The sequence below is a fragment of the Hemiscyllium ocellatum genome, chromosome 5, assembly GCF_020745735.1.
Source record: "Hemiscyllium ocellatum isolate sHemOce1 chromosome 5, sHemOce1.pat.X.cur, whole genome shotgun sequence".
In the NCBI taxonomy this organism is placed as follows: Eukaryota; Metazoa; Chordata; class Chondrichthyes; order Orectolobiformes; family Hemiscylliidae; genus Hemiscyllium; species Hemiscyllium ocellatum.
Genome location: NC_083405.1, coordinates 64737593 through 64758042, shown reverse-complemented (window position 1 = coordinate 64758042; position 20450 = coordinate 64737593). Strand labels below are relative to the sequence as shown.

The 20450-nt window shown below is 39.3% G+C and overlaps 1 protein-coding gene across 4 annotated transcripts in view; it reads left to right on the top strand.

Annotated features, from left to right (window-relative positions):
- Nucleotides 1-20450, top strand: part of LOC132815728 (tyrosine-protein phosphatase non-receptor type 3-like) — a 215342-nt gene that overhangs the window by 61382 nt on the left and 133510 nt on the right. For 3 of the 4 annotated variants that reach the window (XM_060824825.1, XM_060824826.1, XM_060824827.1), the window contains exons 3-6: nt 13991-14098; nt 14209-14251; nt 15946-16015; nt 17943-17987. In XM_060824825.1, the coding sequence (XP_060680808.1) occupies nt 13991-14098; nt 14209-14251; nt 15946-16015; nt 17943-17987 (266 nt within the window). Of the gene's footprint in view, nt 1-13990; nt 14099-14208; nt 14252-15945; nt 16016-17941; nt 17988-20450 lie in introns of those variants that run through there. The other variant, XM_060824828.1, reaches the window with a different exon arrangement.

Here is a 20450-nt window from a genome sequence, read left to right as displayed (position 1 = left end):
GATATGCTTCATATTTGTAATTGCTAAGTCTATTGGCTTATTCTTGTAATATTGTAACAGAATGAAAAGTCAATGCTTTATGTTGACTAAACCATGTTAGATTTGTGACTTCCAGAGAATGACAAGCAAGTCTTTGACATGGTTTGTTTACAATGGTATGCAAATTTAACATGTGTATTGTACATGAATGTTCCTATTCTACTGTCCGAGTTTGGAACAGTCATTGTCATCCCAATTCATATATGTTGTAAAAAAAATGTACAGTACGAATATCATAATGTGCAGCCACCAAACTGGAATCAACTTCAGCCCCTTAGTACTTTAACCAGCGCTGCTCTTTGCCAAATGATGTTATTGTCTAGGACTGGTGTTATCTTACTTTCACTTCAGTTTACATACTTAGTAATGGCACAATGTAACAGCATCCAATATGTTGTGCACTATTGCTGTTGTCATATGCTCAACCACTTTCTGAATTTGTATCTCCGGTGAGTAAACACACTTTAGACTTGTTTTTCTGTGGATAAAACAATGAAGCTGTGAATTATTTTGAGTCATCCTGGAATGATGCACCTGTAGGACAGGAGGAACCTGAACCCAGACCTTGGTAAAAAGGTAGGGACGTTATTATGAGGACCAGTTATAAAGTTGTTTTATACTTGCGATTACTTTGATTTGTGGTAATGAGAACCTACGAATAGAATGTAACTGAACAGAATGTTTTAATGCATCTTGTATAATAAAGTTAGAGGATGTTTAGCAACATTATTCTGTTTTCAAAGATGGGTAAAGCCCAGAAGTTGAGATCAGCTCATTACTAAACTCATACCCATATTTGCCACATTGAGTTGATATGTACTAAAGTGCAATTGGTGTGTATGCATTGAAATACCATGTTCCAGAACTGTATTAATTGCACCAGCTGGTGAGAACAGAAGATTGTAGTATAGTGGTCATGTCAAGGATTTCTGTGGCTCAGTGGTAGGATTCTCACCTGAAGGCCTAAGTTCAAGTCCTACTTGCTCTAGGAGTGTGTCACAATATCTTTGAACAAGCTAAGTAGAAAATATCTAGTAGTAATGTCAAGGGCTCCTATGGCACACTTAATAGTGCCTCTACCCCAGGGCCAGAGAGCCTGGATTCAAGTTTCACCTGCTTCAGTTGATCTGCACAGTTAATTTAAAATACCCTATAAGTTCTTCAATGTTGTAGAATTCTCTGATTTGTCAGCAAACTGGTCAACCACAGACTGGGTACATTTTAAGGGATCTTGTGGAGCAGTGGTAATGTCCCTTTTTCTGAGCCAGGAAGCCCAGGTTCAAATTATACCTGTTCCAAAGTTGTGCAGTAACATTTCTGAATAGGTTGATTAGAAAATGTCTGATGGTAACGTTATTTAATTAATAATCTATAGGCTAAAACTCAGGGTTTACAGGTTCATTTCCAACCATCACCATTTGTGGCATTTAAATTCAATTAATGAGAAAAATAATCTAGAATTGAAATGTAGTGACAATATTAGTGTCCATGGAGCTATCATCAATTGTCATTAAAATGCAGCGGCTCCATTACTTTTTATGGAGAGTTGACTCAAAAGGTATGGGTAACCAACATGGGTCTTACCAGTGACAGCCCTATTCTATGAATTTAGAAAATGTAGCACAAAATCGGCTCTAGCAAAGTGTTATGGTGCTCTGTTGATGCCGCTCATGGTATGTCAGAACATCAGAGCCATAATAACTAGTGCCAACAACTAAAAGTGCTGCTGCTGGTTGCAGTACATGAGATAGAAAACATAAGAACAAGTCTTTACCTCAATTTGATTAAATGGTAGATGATGATCTGCTTTTCAAATAGCTACTTCACTTTGGTTCCATAAATAGTACCCTTGCTGAACACACATATATTACTCATCCTTGAAGTTTTTAATTGATTAGCAAGACAAATTCTTGCAAAGTACTGAATATTCATATTAATGTGAAGAAATTCCTCTTAAAATCATTCCTGAACAAAATATAAACTAAAATGCCAGAAATACTCATTGGGTGAAGATAGCATTTATGCAAAGAGAGAGGAAAATAGAGTTAATACTTCAGGTCAGTGATCTTCTAGCAAAACATCCAAATGGCTTTATTTCACTTGGGCTTGGATGCTGGAGTTCCAAGAGGAACAGTACCTGGATTTTTTTCATCCATTTTTAATGAAAGCTTCCCTTTCAGTATCTATTAAAGAGTCTTGGCATGTGGCCATTTAAATCCAGCCCAATCTTCACAAGGAGTTTCCAATAAGGAAATATTCCAGGGTATGTTTGGGTGGGAGGCTGGATGATGAAAAACTGAGACACCTGCAGGCCTTTTATTTCCACAGAAATGAGTGCTTAATGTCTTCCCACACAGTAGATTCCACTTAAGTCTAAAAAGCCCAGAAGAAGAAATGAGGACATCCAAGTATGTTTATTTATTTTGGTGACATTTAACTAGCGGAATTGCTTTGCCTGATTTGTCACAGCAGCTTTCAGCTGGGACTGTGCACCCCATTAGAACTTTAGATTCTGACTTAAAAGGAGCTTACATATCTGTGACACAGTTTGAGCCATACCAGCCCAGAATGAAATACAAGGCCTTTCTAGTTTGTAGTTATTTAAATCAACATGTTGTTGCAAGCACTGGAGCAGTTGGGACTTGAACCAGTCTCCTGGTTTAGAGGTAAGAACATTACCACTGTTCCAGTTTGCATTATTGAACAAATAGGTTGATTGATCATTGGTGACCCACAGTGGAGCATTGACAATCTAATATATCACCCAGTATGCTGCAGAGGTTTCATTTAATTGATCATTTGACAGCCTGCCTTAACTGAACCAGTCTCCTTATACTGTGGCTGTTTGATGCAACCCAATCCCACTTGCCTGCCCATGGTCCATAGCCCAGGAGGTTACATCCCTCCAAGCGCATGTCCAAGTAATTTTAAATGTAGTGAGGGTTTCTGCCTATGCCAGCCTTTCATAGGCAATGAGTTCCAGCCTCTTGATGAGAAAGTTTTCTCAACAACTGTACACTAATTGCTGTGCAAAGTACTTGAAATATTTGTCCATTTGGTATTGAGCTCTTTCTGCTAAAGAAAATAGGTTCTTGCTGTCCATTCTATACAGGATTCTCATAATTTTAAAAATCACACAACACCAGGTTATAGTCCAACAGGTTTAATTGGAAGCACACTAGATTTCGGAGCAACGCTCCTTCATCAGGTGATAGTGGAGGGCTCGATCATAACACAGAATTTATAGCAAAAATTTACAGTGTGATGTAACTGAAATTATACATTGAAAAATTGATTATTAAGCCATTCATCTGTTAGAATACAGTGATAGTTTCACTTCTTTCATGTGTAAATCACAAAACCCTTCTTTTTAAAGTTGCATTCTTGGGTTAGCTGTTAACCATGGTGATAGCTAGATAATATGTTGAAGGTGTTGGCCCCCTGTGTTCTCTATGTATGCCATGATGTTTAGATTAATTCTAATCTAAAAAGTCATTCTGGAGGCATGGTACATTGGGGAAACCGAGCAAAGGCTACGACAACGGATGAATGGGCACCGCACAACAACCAACAGACAGGAGGTTCCCTCCCAGTTGGGGAACACTTCAGTGGTCCAGGACATTCAGCCTCGGACCTTCGGGTGACCATCCTCCAAGGTGGACTTCAGGACAGGCAGCAGAGAAAAGTGGCTGAGCAGAGGCTGATAGCTAAGTTTGGTACCCATAGGGAGGGCCTCAACCGGGACCTTGGGTTCATGTCACATTACAGGTGATCACCATTGCACTACACACATACAGACAAAGACCCACATGCACACACATATTTTGTGGGGTGAATGTGTACTTGCAGAGTTACATTGTACTTTGCTCAAAAACTGCATGAATTTATGTAAAACTCTGTTATCTCATTTTTTAGATTAGAATCAATCTAATCATCATGGCATAGACAGAGAACATGGGGGCCAACATTTTCAACATATTGCCAACAACTTTGTACACCCCAGTCCAACACTGGCATCTCCAAATCATGACTCATAATTTTATACATCTTCATTAATCCCCTCAACTTGTTCTGATTCAACAAAACTTATTCAATCTTTCCTCATACCTACATTAAAAAAAAACTTTCTTTATAACACTTTGATAAATCTCCTCTATACTCCATATATTGTATTAACATCCTTTGCACAATGTGGTGACCAGAACACTAGTTTTTGTCAGACTAGTGTTTTATATGGTTCTAGTATAGCCTAATCCAAAAGCAAAAATCTTCAGAGCTGGAAATCTGAAATTTAAAAAAAGCACAGTTCAGGTTTCAAGTCTTTAACTTGCCATTGGCTCTCCTATTAAGGACGCTGTTAAGGAAAAGAATCCAAAATGTTTCCTTAACTCTAAACCTCACTGTATTATTGTTCTCTTGCCTTATTTTTCCCTCCTAAATGCATTGATTGTCACCTTCTTTGGGTTGAAGTAACATTTGAAAATATATTGCTGAGAAAAGTGACATCTTGTCAAAGATTTTCCTTTCACTCATAAGAACATTTTGCAAGAAATGCTAAAATAAAGGAAAAGGAGCATTTATACTATACAAGATTAGATTAGATTCCCTAAAGTATGGAAACAGTCCCTTCGGCCCAACAATTTCACACCGACCCTCCGAACAGTAACTCACCCAGACCGAGTTCCCTATACTATATTTACCCCTGACTAAGCCACCTAACACTATGGGCAATTTAGCATGGCCAATTCACCTGACCTGCACATCTTTGGACTGTGGGACAAAACCAGAGTACCTGGAGGAAACCCACACAGACACAGGGAGAATGTGCAAACTCCACACAGATGGTCGCTTGAGGTGGGAATCGAACCCGGGTCCCTGGTGCTGTGAGGCAGCAGTGCTAACAACTGAGCCATTGTGCTGCCCCTATACAAGAGGACCGTATTGATTGGGAAAATTGAGTCTAGATGCATAGCTCTGGAGAATGCATGGGTTAATGATGGCTGACACTTAACTGTCAAACTCAATTTAAATTTTAAACAAAGCACGTTGACATTGAAAATGTTAACCTAAAAATGAACCAGAGATTGGCTGTCACTTATTTTATTGAGTTGAAACAGTTGGTAAGCCCAATATTGTAGCACGTAGAACTAAAGGAATCTCAACCCATATCTTAACCAGTGAAGATAGATTTGCAGTAGACAGTAATAGAGAAACTCTAGCTAGTTTCTCAACTAGGGCATTAATTAGAGAGAGCTTGTTTGACAGCTCCATTTCAAAGGTGAATTCAAGCACAGAATGGAACCCATTAATACGTAAGGAAATTCTTAACTGCTGCTGTAGATTTAAACAAAACAAACATATTGGAAATATGCAAGGTGTGGGAGGTTTTGCCATTCCATTGAAAGCATGCTTCTCATGTAATGTCATAAAGATGTTTTGAAAGCTGAACTTAACTGAGATAATATGGAAACATCACCCATTTATGCATACATAGTGTTTTTAAAATGAGACTATGGGAGTTGGTGAATTCAAAATTTCAATGAATACCACTTCTCATAATGCTGGCAGGTCTGGATCAGCATGATATGATGCTGTAATATCCTTGAGTGGCATTTTGCTAAATAGTCTACAGTGTCGTATGTGCACATGGCCACTGCATTGTTATCAATGTGCACATTTTGTGCACATATGGCCTTTGTAAATGTGAAAAAATCTTGTGCCATTTTATAGAAAAGCTGCTTATAACTGGTTGCAGCAATTCATCCAAACCTTTTACCAGTGAGTGTTGTGCAGAATCTCTTACAGATAAGGTAGTAATAAATGGAAATCACTGTATGTCTTTGAAATTCCATACTTATGTGGATGCAGTGAACCCTATCATATGTACCACCTGGTAGTTTGCTCTTGCTCAAGACCAGCAAGAACATTAAGTCATTAATGAACAGTGTCCATTTTGTGTGGATCTAATCATGCTAGTTGAGAATGACTATTCTGGTTCCTTTGTCAGGTTTACTGAGATGTATGTCCAAGTCGACTTAAGTCTTCTCAATGCTGCCAGGCATTAATGTTGCATGAAAACTGTGCCTAATAGTTTAGACTCCCACAGTACATTTGCACTACATCAGGCAGATGCATTTCATGAATCTGTTGTCTTTGGTGGTCACTGGCTTCTGGTTGGATACTGAGCAGTAGACCATTTCAAAATTAACAATACCTCTTCCCATTTGTTGTGTCACAGCAATTACACTCCTTGTTTTGAGAGGGATCACAGAGGTTTATTACCTGTTTATTGATGACTCTAATTGCATTTCCAAAACACTTCCACCAAATTATATTCATTGAACCTGTCACTCAGTATGATCAGAGAGCTTTGCATGAAAACAAGCTTTAAGAAAAGTTTACTGAGCTTGTACATGAGTGACAAGCTGCTGGTAAAGTTCATGCTCCTGACTCACTGCGCTTATGTATATGGGTGAGCTGCCAAGATGTATAAAAGTCATATCCTTTTACATTCTGTCTTATCTATGACTTGCTTCACAAACGTTTGATACTGCTAACCTAATTTCCAAAGTACCACTCAAACAATGCATAGACATTTACACTGCAACATTATGTCATACTGATCAAAATTGGCAGGTACGATGTGGTGGACATCACAGAGATGTGGCTGCAAGAGGATCAGGATTGGGAGCTGAATATTCTAGGATATACATCCTATTAAAAAGAAAGGCAGGTGGCAGGTAGAAATGAAATTAAATTAATAGTAATAAACGAAGTAGGGTCAGATGGTGTAGAATCTGTGTGGGTAGAATTGAGGAACCGCAAAGGTGAAAAAAAACCATAATTGGAGTTATGTACAGGCCTCCAAACAGTGGTCAGGAGCTGGAGCGTAAGATACACCAGGAGTTAAAAAAGATGTGTAGGAAAGGCAAAGTAACAGTGATTATGGGGGATTTCAGTATGAAGGTGGACTGGGAAAATCAGGTTGGTAGGAGATTGCAAGAAAAGTAATTATTGGAATGCCTACAAGATGGTGTTTTGGAGCAGTCTGTGGTGGAGCCTACTAGGAAACGGGCAGTCTTGGATTTATTGTTGTGTAATGAGGCAGATTTGATCAGGAAGCTTAAGGTGAAGGAGCTCTTACGAGGAAGTGATCAAAATATGGCATTTGCTCTGCAATTTGAGAGGGAAAAGATAGAATCAGGGGTAACAGTATTACAGCTAAATAAAGGCAACTGCAGAGACGTGAGAGAGGAGCTGAGTAGAATTGACTGGGAGAGGGGCCTAGCAGGAAAGACAGTGAAATAGCAATGATTGGAGTTTCTGGAAGTAATTCAAGAAACACAGCAGAGATTCATCCCACGGAAGATGAAACATGGTCCAGGGAGGATGAAGCAACCATTGCTGTCGAGGGAAGTCAGAGATAGCATAAAAGCAAAAGAGAAAACATATAATGTGGCGAAGAGCAGTGGGAAACCAGAGGATTGGGAAGCTCACAAAGATCCACAGAGACAACAAAAAAAAAAGAAATAAGGAGGGAGAAGATTGAACATGAGGGTAAGCTGGCCAGTAATATAAACAAAGATTTTAAGGGTCTCTTTAGATATATAAAGGACAAAAGAGAGGCAAAAATGGACATTGGGCTGCTGGAAAATGACACTGGACAAGGGAATAGTGGAGAACAGGGCAATGGCTAAGCATCTGAATAATTACTTTGCATCAGTCTTCATGATGGAAGGCATAAATAATATCCCAAAGATGTAAGCAACTGAGGGAGGGCAGAACTGAGTATGATGGCCATCACCAAGGAGAAGGTGCTAGAATGGCCTGAAGGTGGATAAAGACCAGATAGACTACATCCCAGAGTTCTAAGGGAGATAGCTGAAGAGATAGTGGAGGCATTACCAGTGATCTTTCAGGAATTGCTAGAATCAGGGAGGGTCCCAGAGGACTGGAAAATCAATAACATGAGATCCCTGTTTAAAAAAAGGAGTAAGGCAAAAGCTGGAAACTTACACACCAATTAGCCTAACCTTGGTCGTGAGTAAGGTCCTGGAATCCATTGTGAAAGATTTGGGAGTGTTGATAACATAGGACAAAATAAGCATGGTTTCATCAAGGGAAGTTCATGCCTGACAAATCTGCTAGAATTCTTTGAGGAAATAATGAGCAGGTTAGATCAAGGACAGCCAATGGATTTTACCTACCTGGATTTCAAGATGGTCTTTGGTATAGTGTTGCACAAGAGGTTACTGAGTAAGATAAGGGCCCAGGGTGTTAGAGGCAAGGTGCTAGCATGGATACAAGCTTGGCTGTTCAGCAGAAAGTGGGTTTAAAAGGGTCCTCCTCAGGGTGGCAGCTGGTGACAAGTGGTGTTCCTCAAAGCTCAGTGTTGGGACCACAACTTTTCACTTTATACATTTAACGATCGAGACAAAGGAACTGAGGGCATTCTGACTAAGTTTGTACACTATACAAAGACAAGTAGAGGGATAGGTAGCATTGAGGAGACAGGGAGGCTGCAGAAGGGTTTGGACAGGTTAGGAGTGTGGACAAAGAAGTGCCAGATGGAGTACAACATAGGAAAATGAGAGGTCATGCACTTTGGTAGGAGGAATAGAGGCATGGACTATTTTCTAAATGGGGAGAAAATTCAGAAGTCTGAAGGGCAGAGAGACGTGGGAGTTATAGTCCAGGATTCGCTCCAGTTAAATTTTCAGGTTGAGTCAGTAGTTAGGAAGGCAAATGCAATGATGGCATTTATTTTGAGAGGACTCAGGGATGTACTTCTGAGGCTCTGTAAAGCCAGCTTTGAGCCCTATATCTCAGGAAGAATGTACTGGCCTTGGAGCATGTTCAGAGGAGGTTCACGAGAATGGTCCCAGGAATGAAAAGCTTAACGTATGAGGAACATTTGAGGATGTTGGGTTTAGACTTGATGAAGTTTAGAAGGGTGAATGGGGAATCTAATTGATACATACAGAATATTGAATGGCTTGGACAGAGTAGATGTTGGGAAGATGTTTTCATTAGTAGAAGAGGGCATAGCCTTAGTGCCAAGGGAAGACCTGTTAGAATGGAGCAAAGGAGAAACTTCATTAGCTAGATAGTGGTGAAACTATGGAATTCGCTGTCACAGAAGGCTGTGGAGGCCTATCTAAGACTGCGCTAGGTAGGTTCTTGAGTATCAAGGGGACAAAAGGTTACGGGAACATGGTGTTGAGAAACTTATCAACCATGATTGAATGGCGGAGCAGACTCGATGGGTTGAATGGCCTAATTTCTGCTCCATTGTTTTATGGTCTTACCTCCCATCATTGCATGAATCAGTATCGTTGAACTTATAGACTTGGCAACTTTCATAGTTGTGTTCAGTTTTAGTGACAATGTGGATGCTCAAATTGGAATCTCATTAACAAGTTCATCTGCTAGGCCCAGCTCTTGTAAGCGTATTGTTGGGCACTGCAAGAATCATGTCTTCGATGGAATAACATGTAACTTTCTACACCTTACATATTTCCAATATGTAGTTGTAGCTGTGTCATTAACTGAAAATTTTAACAATTGCACACCTCAGGGTGAAAAGCAGGTGAATGATTTGCTGTTTCAGAAAGCTAGGACACAACAAATCAAATGCTTCCTTGTGTGCAGTAACCATTCTGTAATTCTTGAAATTATTATGAACGCTTTTGCTTTCATATCAGTATGAACATACTCATCTGTTTGATAGAAATCCAAATTCTCAAGGATAGTAGTTACATTTGTTATGACAAACTATAATTTAATTTATATTCCTGTTTCTTGTCAAAGCAGCTAACTAAAGAGCATATTAACCTTGCTGTGACCACTAATTTCACTAACTTTAGGTGTGGTGCTATTTGGTGTTTCGAGTGTTACAACCCAACTGCTGATACTAGCAGGTGACTTGTTTACATCATAGTTCTTAAACAGAAATCAAGTATTCCCTCCCTCTGGGAGTTTTCAGGGCTGCAGTGAAATTTAAACATTAAGGCCTGGCAACTTGACAGTAAGTAACTATATAATTTAAATTTTCTGAAAGTAAGCATTTTGTTTTTTCTTCTGATCCCTAATTGCCTCTTTCCCTATTCTCAGGCCATACTCATCATGCTGCAACATAATGCTGTGACATTCTAATTTTTTTACTCCCAATATCCATTACAGTTTTGTGGTTAGATTTGATTTATTGGCCATTACACCAATGATTTATGCATGGTTCTCTGATTCACTGCTATCAAGTCAGGCTGTGCAGCTCAGATTTGCTCTATGACAGTGGGTGTAACTTCTTACCAACAGGTATTCCAATAATTTGTGACTGCTTTGCCTTGATGGACCATTAGTGTTTCAATGAGCAAATCTTTCTGTTGGTTAAGGCTTTGCCTCAATAGCAGACATAATGGGCTCTCTTGATGTAAGGTCTTGCCTTACCTCCTTGTTTCTTTCCTCAAGCTTTTGATAGCACTTGATTCTTCAGTGGAAAACATTTATTTGTTAAGCAAGTGGGGCCTCATTATATACTTAAATTTGATAGAAACTGTCAGAATCCTCCTATGTTTGTGTTATCTTCACTAAGAGCAGAAACAACTTTTTTTTGTACCTTTGCAGGTGGATCATATTCTAGTTTTCACAAGTCGATTAAGGTTTGGCTTGAGGACAGAAAGTACTTATTTAAAAACTTGCTTTCAGCTTAGATCTTACCTGACATAAGCAGCTGTGTCCCCTTACCCCTGGTTGGCGTAAAACCAAGATTCCATGATCCTGAGGATGGTCATCTGACCTTCAGACATTTGGATGAGCAGCATAATAGCTGAATGGCTCTGGAAGATCATCAAGAAACCTGCTCATCTGCTTTCAGCTTCTGAATGACCTTCAGTTGTTATTTATAGAATAATAGTAAACTAGTTGCAGTTATCTACAGTGATTTGGGAAATAACAGATAAGGACAAGGATACATTTTATTCACTATTTTTCATATTCCCCAGAGTAGGAAACAGTGTGTCCTATCCTGGATATCAAGGCCTCAAGAAAGAAATGTTCATAATTATACTGCTTCACGCTATTCAGATGGTATACTCAGGAGACCATGACAAATTTCATAATTCCCTACTTCTGTATTGTTGTTGCTTAGTCAAATATCGTCAAATTTCCTGCATGTACTTCACTGGTGTAATGGCCAATAAATCAAATCTAACCATAAAACTGGAATGGATAGTGGGAGTAAAAAGTTAGAAGGTCACAGCATTATGTTCCAGCATGATGAGCATGGCCTGAGAATAGGGAAAGAGAAAAAGTGAGGATGCAGTTTTAATAATTTTTATACCTGTTCTTTGTATACTCATCTGTGTTTGGGGAACAAACTATTTGAACAGAAAAGTCTAATCAGGGATATAGAATATAGTAATTTTGGGGAATGCTGCAATTTTCTAATTGATGGAGCAAGAAAATTGTGTTTTGCTATTGAATCCAATATATTGAACTGTGCTATTCAACCCCAATATAATGTCGGACTATGCCTGGTACACTGACTAGAGATAACAAAAATTCTTAGAATCATTGTCCATTGAAAGTTAATGTCCATCAGTAACTATATTATCCTTCCCTTTTCGAATTCACATTGTGGTTTATAAATCCTGTTACTTGTATATTTATTTCTGTGCTGCAATGCATTGTCTCACTATTTTTAGACAAGATATATGAAGCTATAATTTTTTTCTTGACCACTCATTATTTCTTTGAAATCCAGGTAACAACATGTGGGGAGTGTTACAATCAAACAAATTGCCCATAGGTCAGATGAGATAGATGAATTTAATTGCTGATCTGTAGTAAGTGCAAAAGATGAATTTAGAACTTGGTTAAGGAATTGTTTTAACACCAAGAATGATCAATGCAAGGAATGAAGAGTAATTCCGTGGGGATTGAATGATCCATTTTTTTTGAATTGGTAAATTAAGATGAGCTGAATGTCCCACTTTATCTGTATTTATTTTGTGACCTCATGAGCTATAATAACTATTGAGTAACACTGAATACAGGAGTTGAAATTTCATACTGGGCTTGTAAGGACATGAGTTAGGCCACGTTTGGAGTACAGATTTGATTTTTTTTTGTCACATGTATTCTACAGTAAGAATACAACAACAGACAGTGAAATGTTTTCATTTCTCACCATGAAGGTGCTATTTTGAATTATTTAAGAATAAGGGGAAAAAAAGAAAGATATAGCATGAAGAGAGTCCATCAGTCCTGAGCCAGGCATCACTGTCAACTGTTCCGCCATCCCTCCATCACTTCACTGCCGACTACACCAGAACCCAAACAGCATCAAAGTCACCGATCCTCAGGTGCCATCTTTTGCAGCTGGGCCAAGCTTGCCAATGTTGCATCTGCCAATATTGCAGCCACTAATTCCAAGTCCTGTGCTTGCTCCGACAAGTAACCATGCGCTCACTCTCCTTCGCCCTGGGCCTACTTGAGTTCCGTGCACTGGACTCTCACCATCGCCAATACCATCCAAGCTCAGGACAAGGTAAATATTCAAGACAAAGAAAAATAAAAGCAGTCAGTGTGGACAAGCTCTGGCACAGACCATAAAACATAGGAGCAGAAAGTAGACCATTCAGCCCATCGAGTCTGCTCAGTTATTCAATCATGTCTGATACATTTCTCAATCCATTCTCCCATAACCCTTGATCCTTGATCCCTATCTTAGCCTTAAACGTACTCAATAACCTGGCTTCCACCGCCTTCTGTAGCAATGAAGAAGTTTCTCTTTATCTCCGTTCTAAAAGGTCTTCCCTTTACCCTAAGGCTGTGCCCTCTGGTACTAGTCTGTCGTACCAATGGAAACATCTTCCCAATATCTACTGTGTCCAGGCCATTCGTATTCTGTATGGTTCAATTGGAACCCCTCTCGTCCTTCTAAACTCCAAAGAGTATAAACCAAGAAACCTCCAACGTTCCTCATATGTTACGCTTTTCATTCCTGGGACCATTCTCGTGAACCTCCTCTTAACACAGTGGCTCAGTGGTTAGCACTGCTGCCTCACAGCACCAGGTTCCCAGGTTTGATTCTAGCCTCAGGCAACTGTCTGTTTGGAGTTTGTACATTCTCCCCCTGTCTGCGTGGGTTTCCTCCAGGTGCTCCGGTTTCACTCCACAGTCCAAAGATGTGCAGGTCAGGTGAATTGGCCATGCTAAGTTGCCCATAGTGTCAGGTGCATTAGTCAGAGGGAAATGGGTCTGGGTGCGTTACTCTTTGGAGGGTCGATGTGGACTGGTTGGGCCGAAGGGCCTGTTTCCACACCGAAGGGAATCTAATCTAATCTAATCTAAACTCCCAAGTGTCTTTGTACTTCAGAGTTGTGAATTTTTTCCTCATTTAGAAAATTGTCCATGTCTATTCTTCCTACTAAAGTGCATGGCCTCACTTTCCTAGGTTGTACTCCATCTGCCACTTCTTTTCCCACTCTCCTAACTTGTCCAAATCCTTTGCCAGCCTCCCTGGTTCCTCAATGCTACCTGTCACTCCACCTATCTTTGTATTGTCTACAAACTTAGTCAGAATGCCCTCAGTTCTTCCATCTAGATTGTTATCGTCCCAACATCGATCCTTGTGGAACACCACTTATCAGCGGCTGCCATCCTGAGAATGACCCTTTTATCCTCATTTTTTGCTTTCTGCCAGACAGTCAAACTTCTCTCCATGCCCACACCTTGCATCTGACGCCATGGCCCCTTATCTTACTCAGTAGCCTCCTGTGCGACACCTTGTGAAAGGCCTTCTTGCAGTCCAGGTAGATAACATCCATTGATTCTCCTTGGTCTAACCTGCTTTTTACTTCCTCAAAGAATTCTAGCAGATTTGTCAGGCATTACGTCCCCTTGGTGAAACCATGCTGACTTTTCCCTATTTTACTATACACTTTTACAGAAACAAGATGTCGGTCAAGTTCTGTTGGATATGGTCTATAAACATCTGGACTTGATTGAAAAGGAATATTTTGGTTTGCAATTTATAGATGACTCAATAGAGTGTCCTGTAAGTACATTTTATTTTTTAATGTTCAAACGTTATTTCTTCTATGCATGCCTTTTGATACTAACTTGAACATAAAATCTAACCTGGATTTACTAATATTTCATGCACAGAGGTGGCTTGAACCTAGTAAACCTATCAGGAAACAGCTTAAAGGTAAGCCTACTGACTTACTTTAACTAAGTATTATTAACCTTCCAAAACTGTTCACATTAATTATTTAGCCTTTATTTCAGTTTTAGTTTATTTCTTCAAAGGAAATCATGCAACTAACCTTTTATGCCTGGAATAAAAATGTATGGAAATATGGACAAGTATGTGCTTTAGGAAACCGGCAATGATATTTCAGTTTACACACAACACATTTTCTTGATTACAATGTTTCTTCCTAATGTGTTTAAGAGATTGTTTGATGCTCCAGTAATTAGCTTTGCTGATAGCTTCAAGTTAGTTCCATTCTATCATAAAATGACTCAATCTTACACAATGCTTGTTCAAATAAAACAGATTTTTTTTCTGTGCCTCAAAATGTTGTTTTGTTTGTCTCTGCCATATCTAACATATGACTCTTGAACTAGTCACCTGAACTGTTGAATATTGGAATTCTTATACATGTCACAGTTGTGTTCTTGCTTTTGTTCAATATCCCCTTGTGGACTTTAAAGGGGTGACTGGCTAACAATCCGACTCTTGCTGAACACAACTGTTGTGGCCCAAATGACATAGAGCTTAGAACAGGCCAGTAACTAAACCAGGGAGCTTCCTGTACTACAACACAAACCACTGTGTTAATCAAAACAATATGAATGCAGTATTTAGCTTATAAGATGACAAATTTACTTTGGGTAGTTTATTGCGTAACAGCAAAAGAAATCAGTAGTGCTGCTGCACCACTAGAAGTGGAACCTCTATCGAATTGGCTTGTAGTTGTTCATAACCTTATCCAAATTCTGGTGAAAGAGCCATTTAATTATTTGGACTAAATTTTAATGTCATTAAATATGTTAGGTAGCAATGCCACTCTTCTCTCCTGTCTCACCACTGGTTTGTCAGAGTCAAAAAATGTGGTGCTGGAACAAGCACGGCAGCTCAGGCAGCATCTGAGGAGCAGGAGAGTCGATGCTTCAGGCATAAGTCCTTCAAGTCTCAGACCCTTGCTGGGAGGCGAAAAAGTTCTATGCTATAGTGTCTGAAGTAATGTTAGACATTGTCTACAAGAAATGCTGTGGGAAATAGAGTACAAAAGCTGCTGACTGTGGGAGTTCAGTGTTAATCGTTTTCCCAGCAAGTGTGGACTGAGACAGTGTTCTCGAAGGCTGTTATCCTAGATGCTCCACTTCAACAAAAGTGCACTTCTTAGACATATCTCCAAGAGATCAGCACTTGCCTACTTCTGGCTTCTTGAACATCTCCAATTTTAATTATTTCACTATTAGAAGCCAAGCCTTCAGCTGTTAAGGCTTTAGCTCACAGAATTTCCTCTGTTTGCCACCTTTACACCTTACTTTCTATATCTTGAATGCTTCTTTAACCAAACTTTTGGTCATCTGCCCTAACTTAATGGAACGCTGCCAAATGTTATTACATAAAACTCCAGCAAAATACCTTGGAACAAATTACTACATTTAAATACAACTTGTTGCTCTGAGATTAGAGATAAAGCATGTTTTTGCAGCAGTGTAGAGGGATATTTTATGCCTGCTCTTGCTATACTTGACTGGAAGAGTACATGATGCAGATAGTAGGTGTTTGAAGTGCAAGGAGTTCTATACCCTGGCGTGCTCAACTTCTTAAAAATTTAAAGTTCAACAATGTAAATGTCTCTTCTATTTTTACCCAAAATATTTCAGGTGGGGCGCTAAATATCCGAGTGAGATTTTTTGTAACAGACCCAAATGCTCTGCAGCAAGAACAGACAAGGTAGGTAATGTGCATGTAAGTACAGCGTCTGGCAGAATACCCCATTGTGCACTTGCAGAACCTAGGAATGTAAATAGTGATATTTAGTCAATTGGTTATTGCTTACTGCACAAAATTTTAATGAATTGGAATTCCATTTTAAATTTCAGACTTGAATATGTAATTCAAAGCCTTGCATTTAACACATTCTATGGTGTAGTTATCTGCATGATTTTAAAAACTGCAAAATCATAGTTAAAGGATGAATGAATTTCTATAAAATGGTTTATTTTTGAGAAATCCTAGAATCCTAATAGTGTGAAAATGGGGGATAGTTAACTTGTCTTTGACTTCCAAAAGGTGCTGAGTAGGTTTTGTCCACTTCTGCTTTGGGCACATTTCTTCAACTGTTGCATTTTCAGCCTGTTACATGCAGATCTCCATTCCATTCTGAAAAATCCGAGAATCCCTGCAGTTATAAACAGGCCACCCAACCCAGATGCCCCACCCTATCCCCATAACCCCACATTTATCATGGGTAGTCCACCCAGCCTGCACATCCCTGGACACTACTGAGTAATTCAGCATGGTCAATCTACCTACCTGCACATCTCTGGACTATGGGCAGAAGCCTGAGCACCCAGTGGAAACCCATGCAGACGCAGAGAGAACATACAACTTCACAGTCACCCAAGGCTAGGATTGAACCCAGGTCTGTGACACTGAGAGGCAACAGTGCTAACCACTCAGCCACCATGCCAATTTATATAGCAATAAAATATAGTAAATTAAAATACAGAAAATAAAGCAAAAATACAGAATCTCAACTCTTCCTTTCAGTTATAGAATCAGAATTATACATCACTGAAATAGAGGCTTTGGTCCAACTCATCTGCACCAGCCAGATATCGTAAACTCACATTTCACCTAAATCTCTGTAAACCCTTCTTATTTGTGTACCCATCCAGATGCCTTTTAAGTGTTATAATTGTACTCGCCGCCTCCACTACCTGTGGCAGCCCATTGCAAACACGCACCATTTTCTCTGTGGAAAAGGCTGCCCCTTACGTTCCTTTTAAATCTTTCCCCTCTCATCTTAAATGTGTGCCCTCTAGTTTTGGACTCCCCTACCCTGGGAAAAAGTTCACCAGCCTGATGACAATCCGATAACACTTTTACTGAGACAGTGAGATATCGCTTGGATCATAGAAATCATAGAAAAATAATTGCAAAAAAAAGTTGACATTGCCCATTTCCTGCTAGAAGTACATTGGCTTTGGTGCTCAGTCATCTATCTTTTGTCAGACTTCTCAAGATTTAGTTTTATTTTCTGTCTTTCCCCAGAAATGATCCAGTATGTCTTGAGCTTTGTTCATACAATGTCCATTACTATGTTTCTTTAAAGAATTTATTTATGACTTTTGTCTGATTCTTGGTGTTGCCTCCCTGTGAACAATGCCACTAGAGTTTGATTCTTAGAAAATATGTTGATGTGTTTCTAAGATCCAGTTACTGTGTGACATGGAAACAGACTCTGGCCTTTAAATTGGAAAACATGAGCTTAGATCTCATCTTTTATGATGGAACATGATGTGATATAGATTGAGTTCTTAGTTGAATTATTGTTAGTAAGAGCATTATTGTCCAATTGAAAATTTTGGTCCAAACATTGCAGTCACTGACATTATTTCAGCAATAAGGAGTGGTTTCAAAATCACTATTGTTTAAGTCATTTATATCCTAAGAGACAACAAAGTATTATATGAAATTCAGTATAAGTTCAGAATTCTATATGCATGTGACTAAGTAAATTTGTTCCAGAATGTTGTTCTTGAAAAGTATCCCATTCAAACTTTGTAGATCTGAATGCTGATACGCATTGGAATCCTCTGATTTTAAACAATATCTATGATTAGATTGTGCACTGATATTTTCATCTACTTTTCAGGCACTTATATTTTTTACAACTGAAGAAGGACTTTATTGATGGAAGGTAAATATTGTTTTTTTTTGTGCAGCATGCATGAGTTTAGCTGCAATGAACAGGTCATAAGTTTGAACATGTATTGATTCCTTTCAATAACTTTTCAATTTTAAATATTAAGCATGAATAATTCAAATGCATGTTAATGATCAGTACATCTACCGTGAGTGAAGAAATTGTCAAACTGAATGCGAACTTAAAACCTGATTCAATTCATTTTTATGAGCAGGTGGTGGTCTGGTAGTAATGCCACTGTTAATGAAGTGGCCCAGGGAAAAGTTTTGAGAACATGGATTCAAATCCCACAATCACACCTGGTTGAATTCTATTTCAATTAACTTTTCTGGTATTAAAGCTAATCTAACCACATTAAAATGCTCGAAGGAAGGAAATCAATAGTTTTGGTACTAAACCTAGTCTAACATCCGGAAAGTCTGCCATTCTTACCCATTCTGGTCTAAATGTGACTCTACATCCAAAGCAACCTGTGATCAACTCTTAACTGCCATCTGAAATGATCTAGCAATCACTCATTTAAGAATAATTAGGGGTGGACAGCATATGTTTGCAATGTCCACATCTTACATAAGAACTTTTTAAAAAATCAGGATAGCATATTTACATTATTGACATAATGACAATTCTACAGATATTTATCTGCGCATACATGTTACTAAATTGCAGCTTTAATCCAGAATATTAGCTAACAGCATAAAAGCTTAACATTTTAAAAAAAAGACAAAAGGGGAGTGTCCTAGAATTGGGAGGATGGGCAAGGGCTGGTGTGAATGGTTGTGTTGAAAGGGTTAAATGCAGCACTGTTTCATGTGCCATGCAAACCTCAAGCAATTTGTGTACAATTGAGGCAATTATTCCATTATGATAGTGGTTAAGAAGATATTGTTTAGTTCATGAGCTTTTACTTACCCTGAGTTATGCTATGAGATCCTGTCTGGCAACTAGAACAAGCTGATAGGGCATTGGTTTAATGTGTCATTGAGAAAAATTACACTGCAGTACCACCATAATGCTGTATTGAAGCATCAGCCAAATTGTTGTACTGAAATTTCTAAAATAAGTTTCAAATCAGTGAACTTATTTACTTGAAAGAGGAATGTGACCACTGAGACACGTTGATATTTTCTGGCATCAGTATTTCTGCTGATTTCAAAAAGAATATTCCTATATTGCTAAAACTGCCTTCAAAAAGGTTTCTTATCTCTTCCCACGCTTCTTTTCCCATAACCCGTTTTAATCTTAGAAAATCTGACTGTCAACGACTTGACTTTTCCTTCAATTTCCAGGGAAGATTTTCTGTCTTAATTATCCATGTTTCTCCATTTATAAGAGTTAGCAGCAAAAGAAGAAGTCTGCTTCACAATACAATAAGATTTTTGAAACATAAGAGCACAAGTAACCCATTAAGCCTGCTTTATTATTCAGTACAATCATGGCTGATCATTCACTTCAATGCCATTTCCTCCCATTAGTATATAAATGTCTGTCAACCCTTAAACATAATCGTAGAGATGTACAGCACGGAAACAGACCCTGCGATCCAACTTGTCCACGCGACCAGATATCCTAAACTAACCTAGTCCCATTTGCCAGCACTTGGCCCATATCCCTCTAAATCTTTCCTATTCAGGTACCCTTCCAGATGCCTTTTAAATGTTGTAATTATACCAGCCTCCACTACTTTCTCTGGCAGTTCATTACATACACGTGACACCCTCTGCATGAAAAGGTTGCCCCTTTGGTCCCTTTTACGTATTTCCCCCCTCAACCTAAACCTATGTCCTCTAGTTCTGGACTCCCCCACCCCAGGCTCTATTTACCGTATCCATGCCCCTCATGTCACTCCTCAGCCTCTGTCGTTCCAGGAAAAACAGCCCCAGCCTATTTAGCCCTCTCCCTGTAGTTCGACCCTCCAACCCTAGCAATATTCTTGTAAATCTTTTTTGAACCCTTTCAAGTTTCACAACATCCTTTCTATAGGAGGGAGACCAGCATTGCACATACTATTCCAAAAGTGGCCTAACCAATGACTTAGGACTCACAGCCCTCTGGGATATAGAATTCCATAGATTCAAGACCCCTTTTCATTAAAGGACTTGTGCTTTCTATCTTCTAATCTAATGGTACCTTCTCAAATTTAGGGATTTCTGGAAAATTAAAACCCGTTGGCTAACTATCTCACTAGGTGAGAGTGTGTTCCTGGAAAAGCACAGCAGGCCATTGGAGCGGATGTTGCATCATCCGCTGGCATTTCCGCCACCTACAAATGGACCCCACCACCAGGGATACATTTCCCTACGCAACTACCTGGTCAGGTCCAACGCCCCCAACAAGACACCCTCTCCTCCCAGCACCTTCCCCTACCACCGCAGGAATTGCAAAACCTGCGTCCACACCTCCCCCCTTACCTCTGTCCCAAGCCCCAAAGGAGCCTTCCACATCCATCAAAGCTTC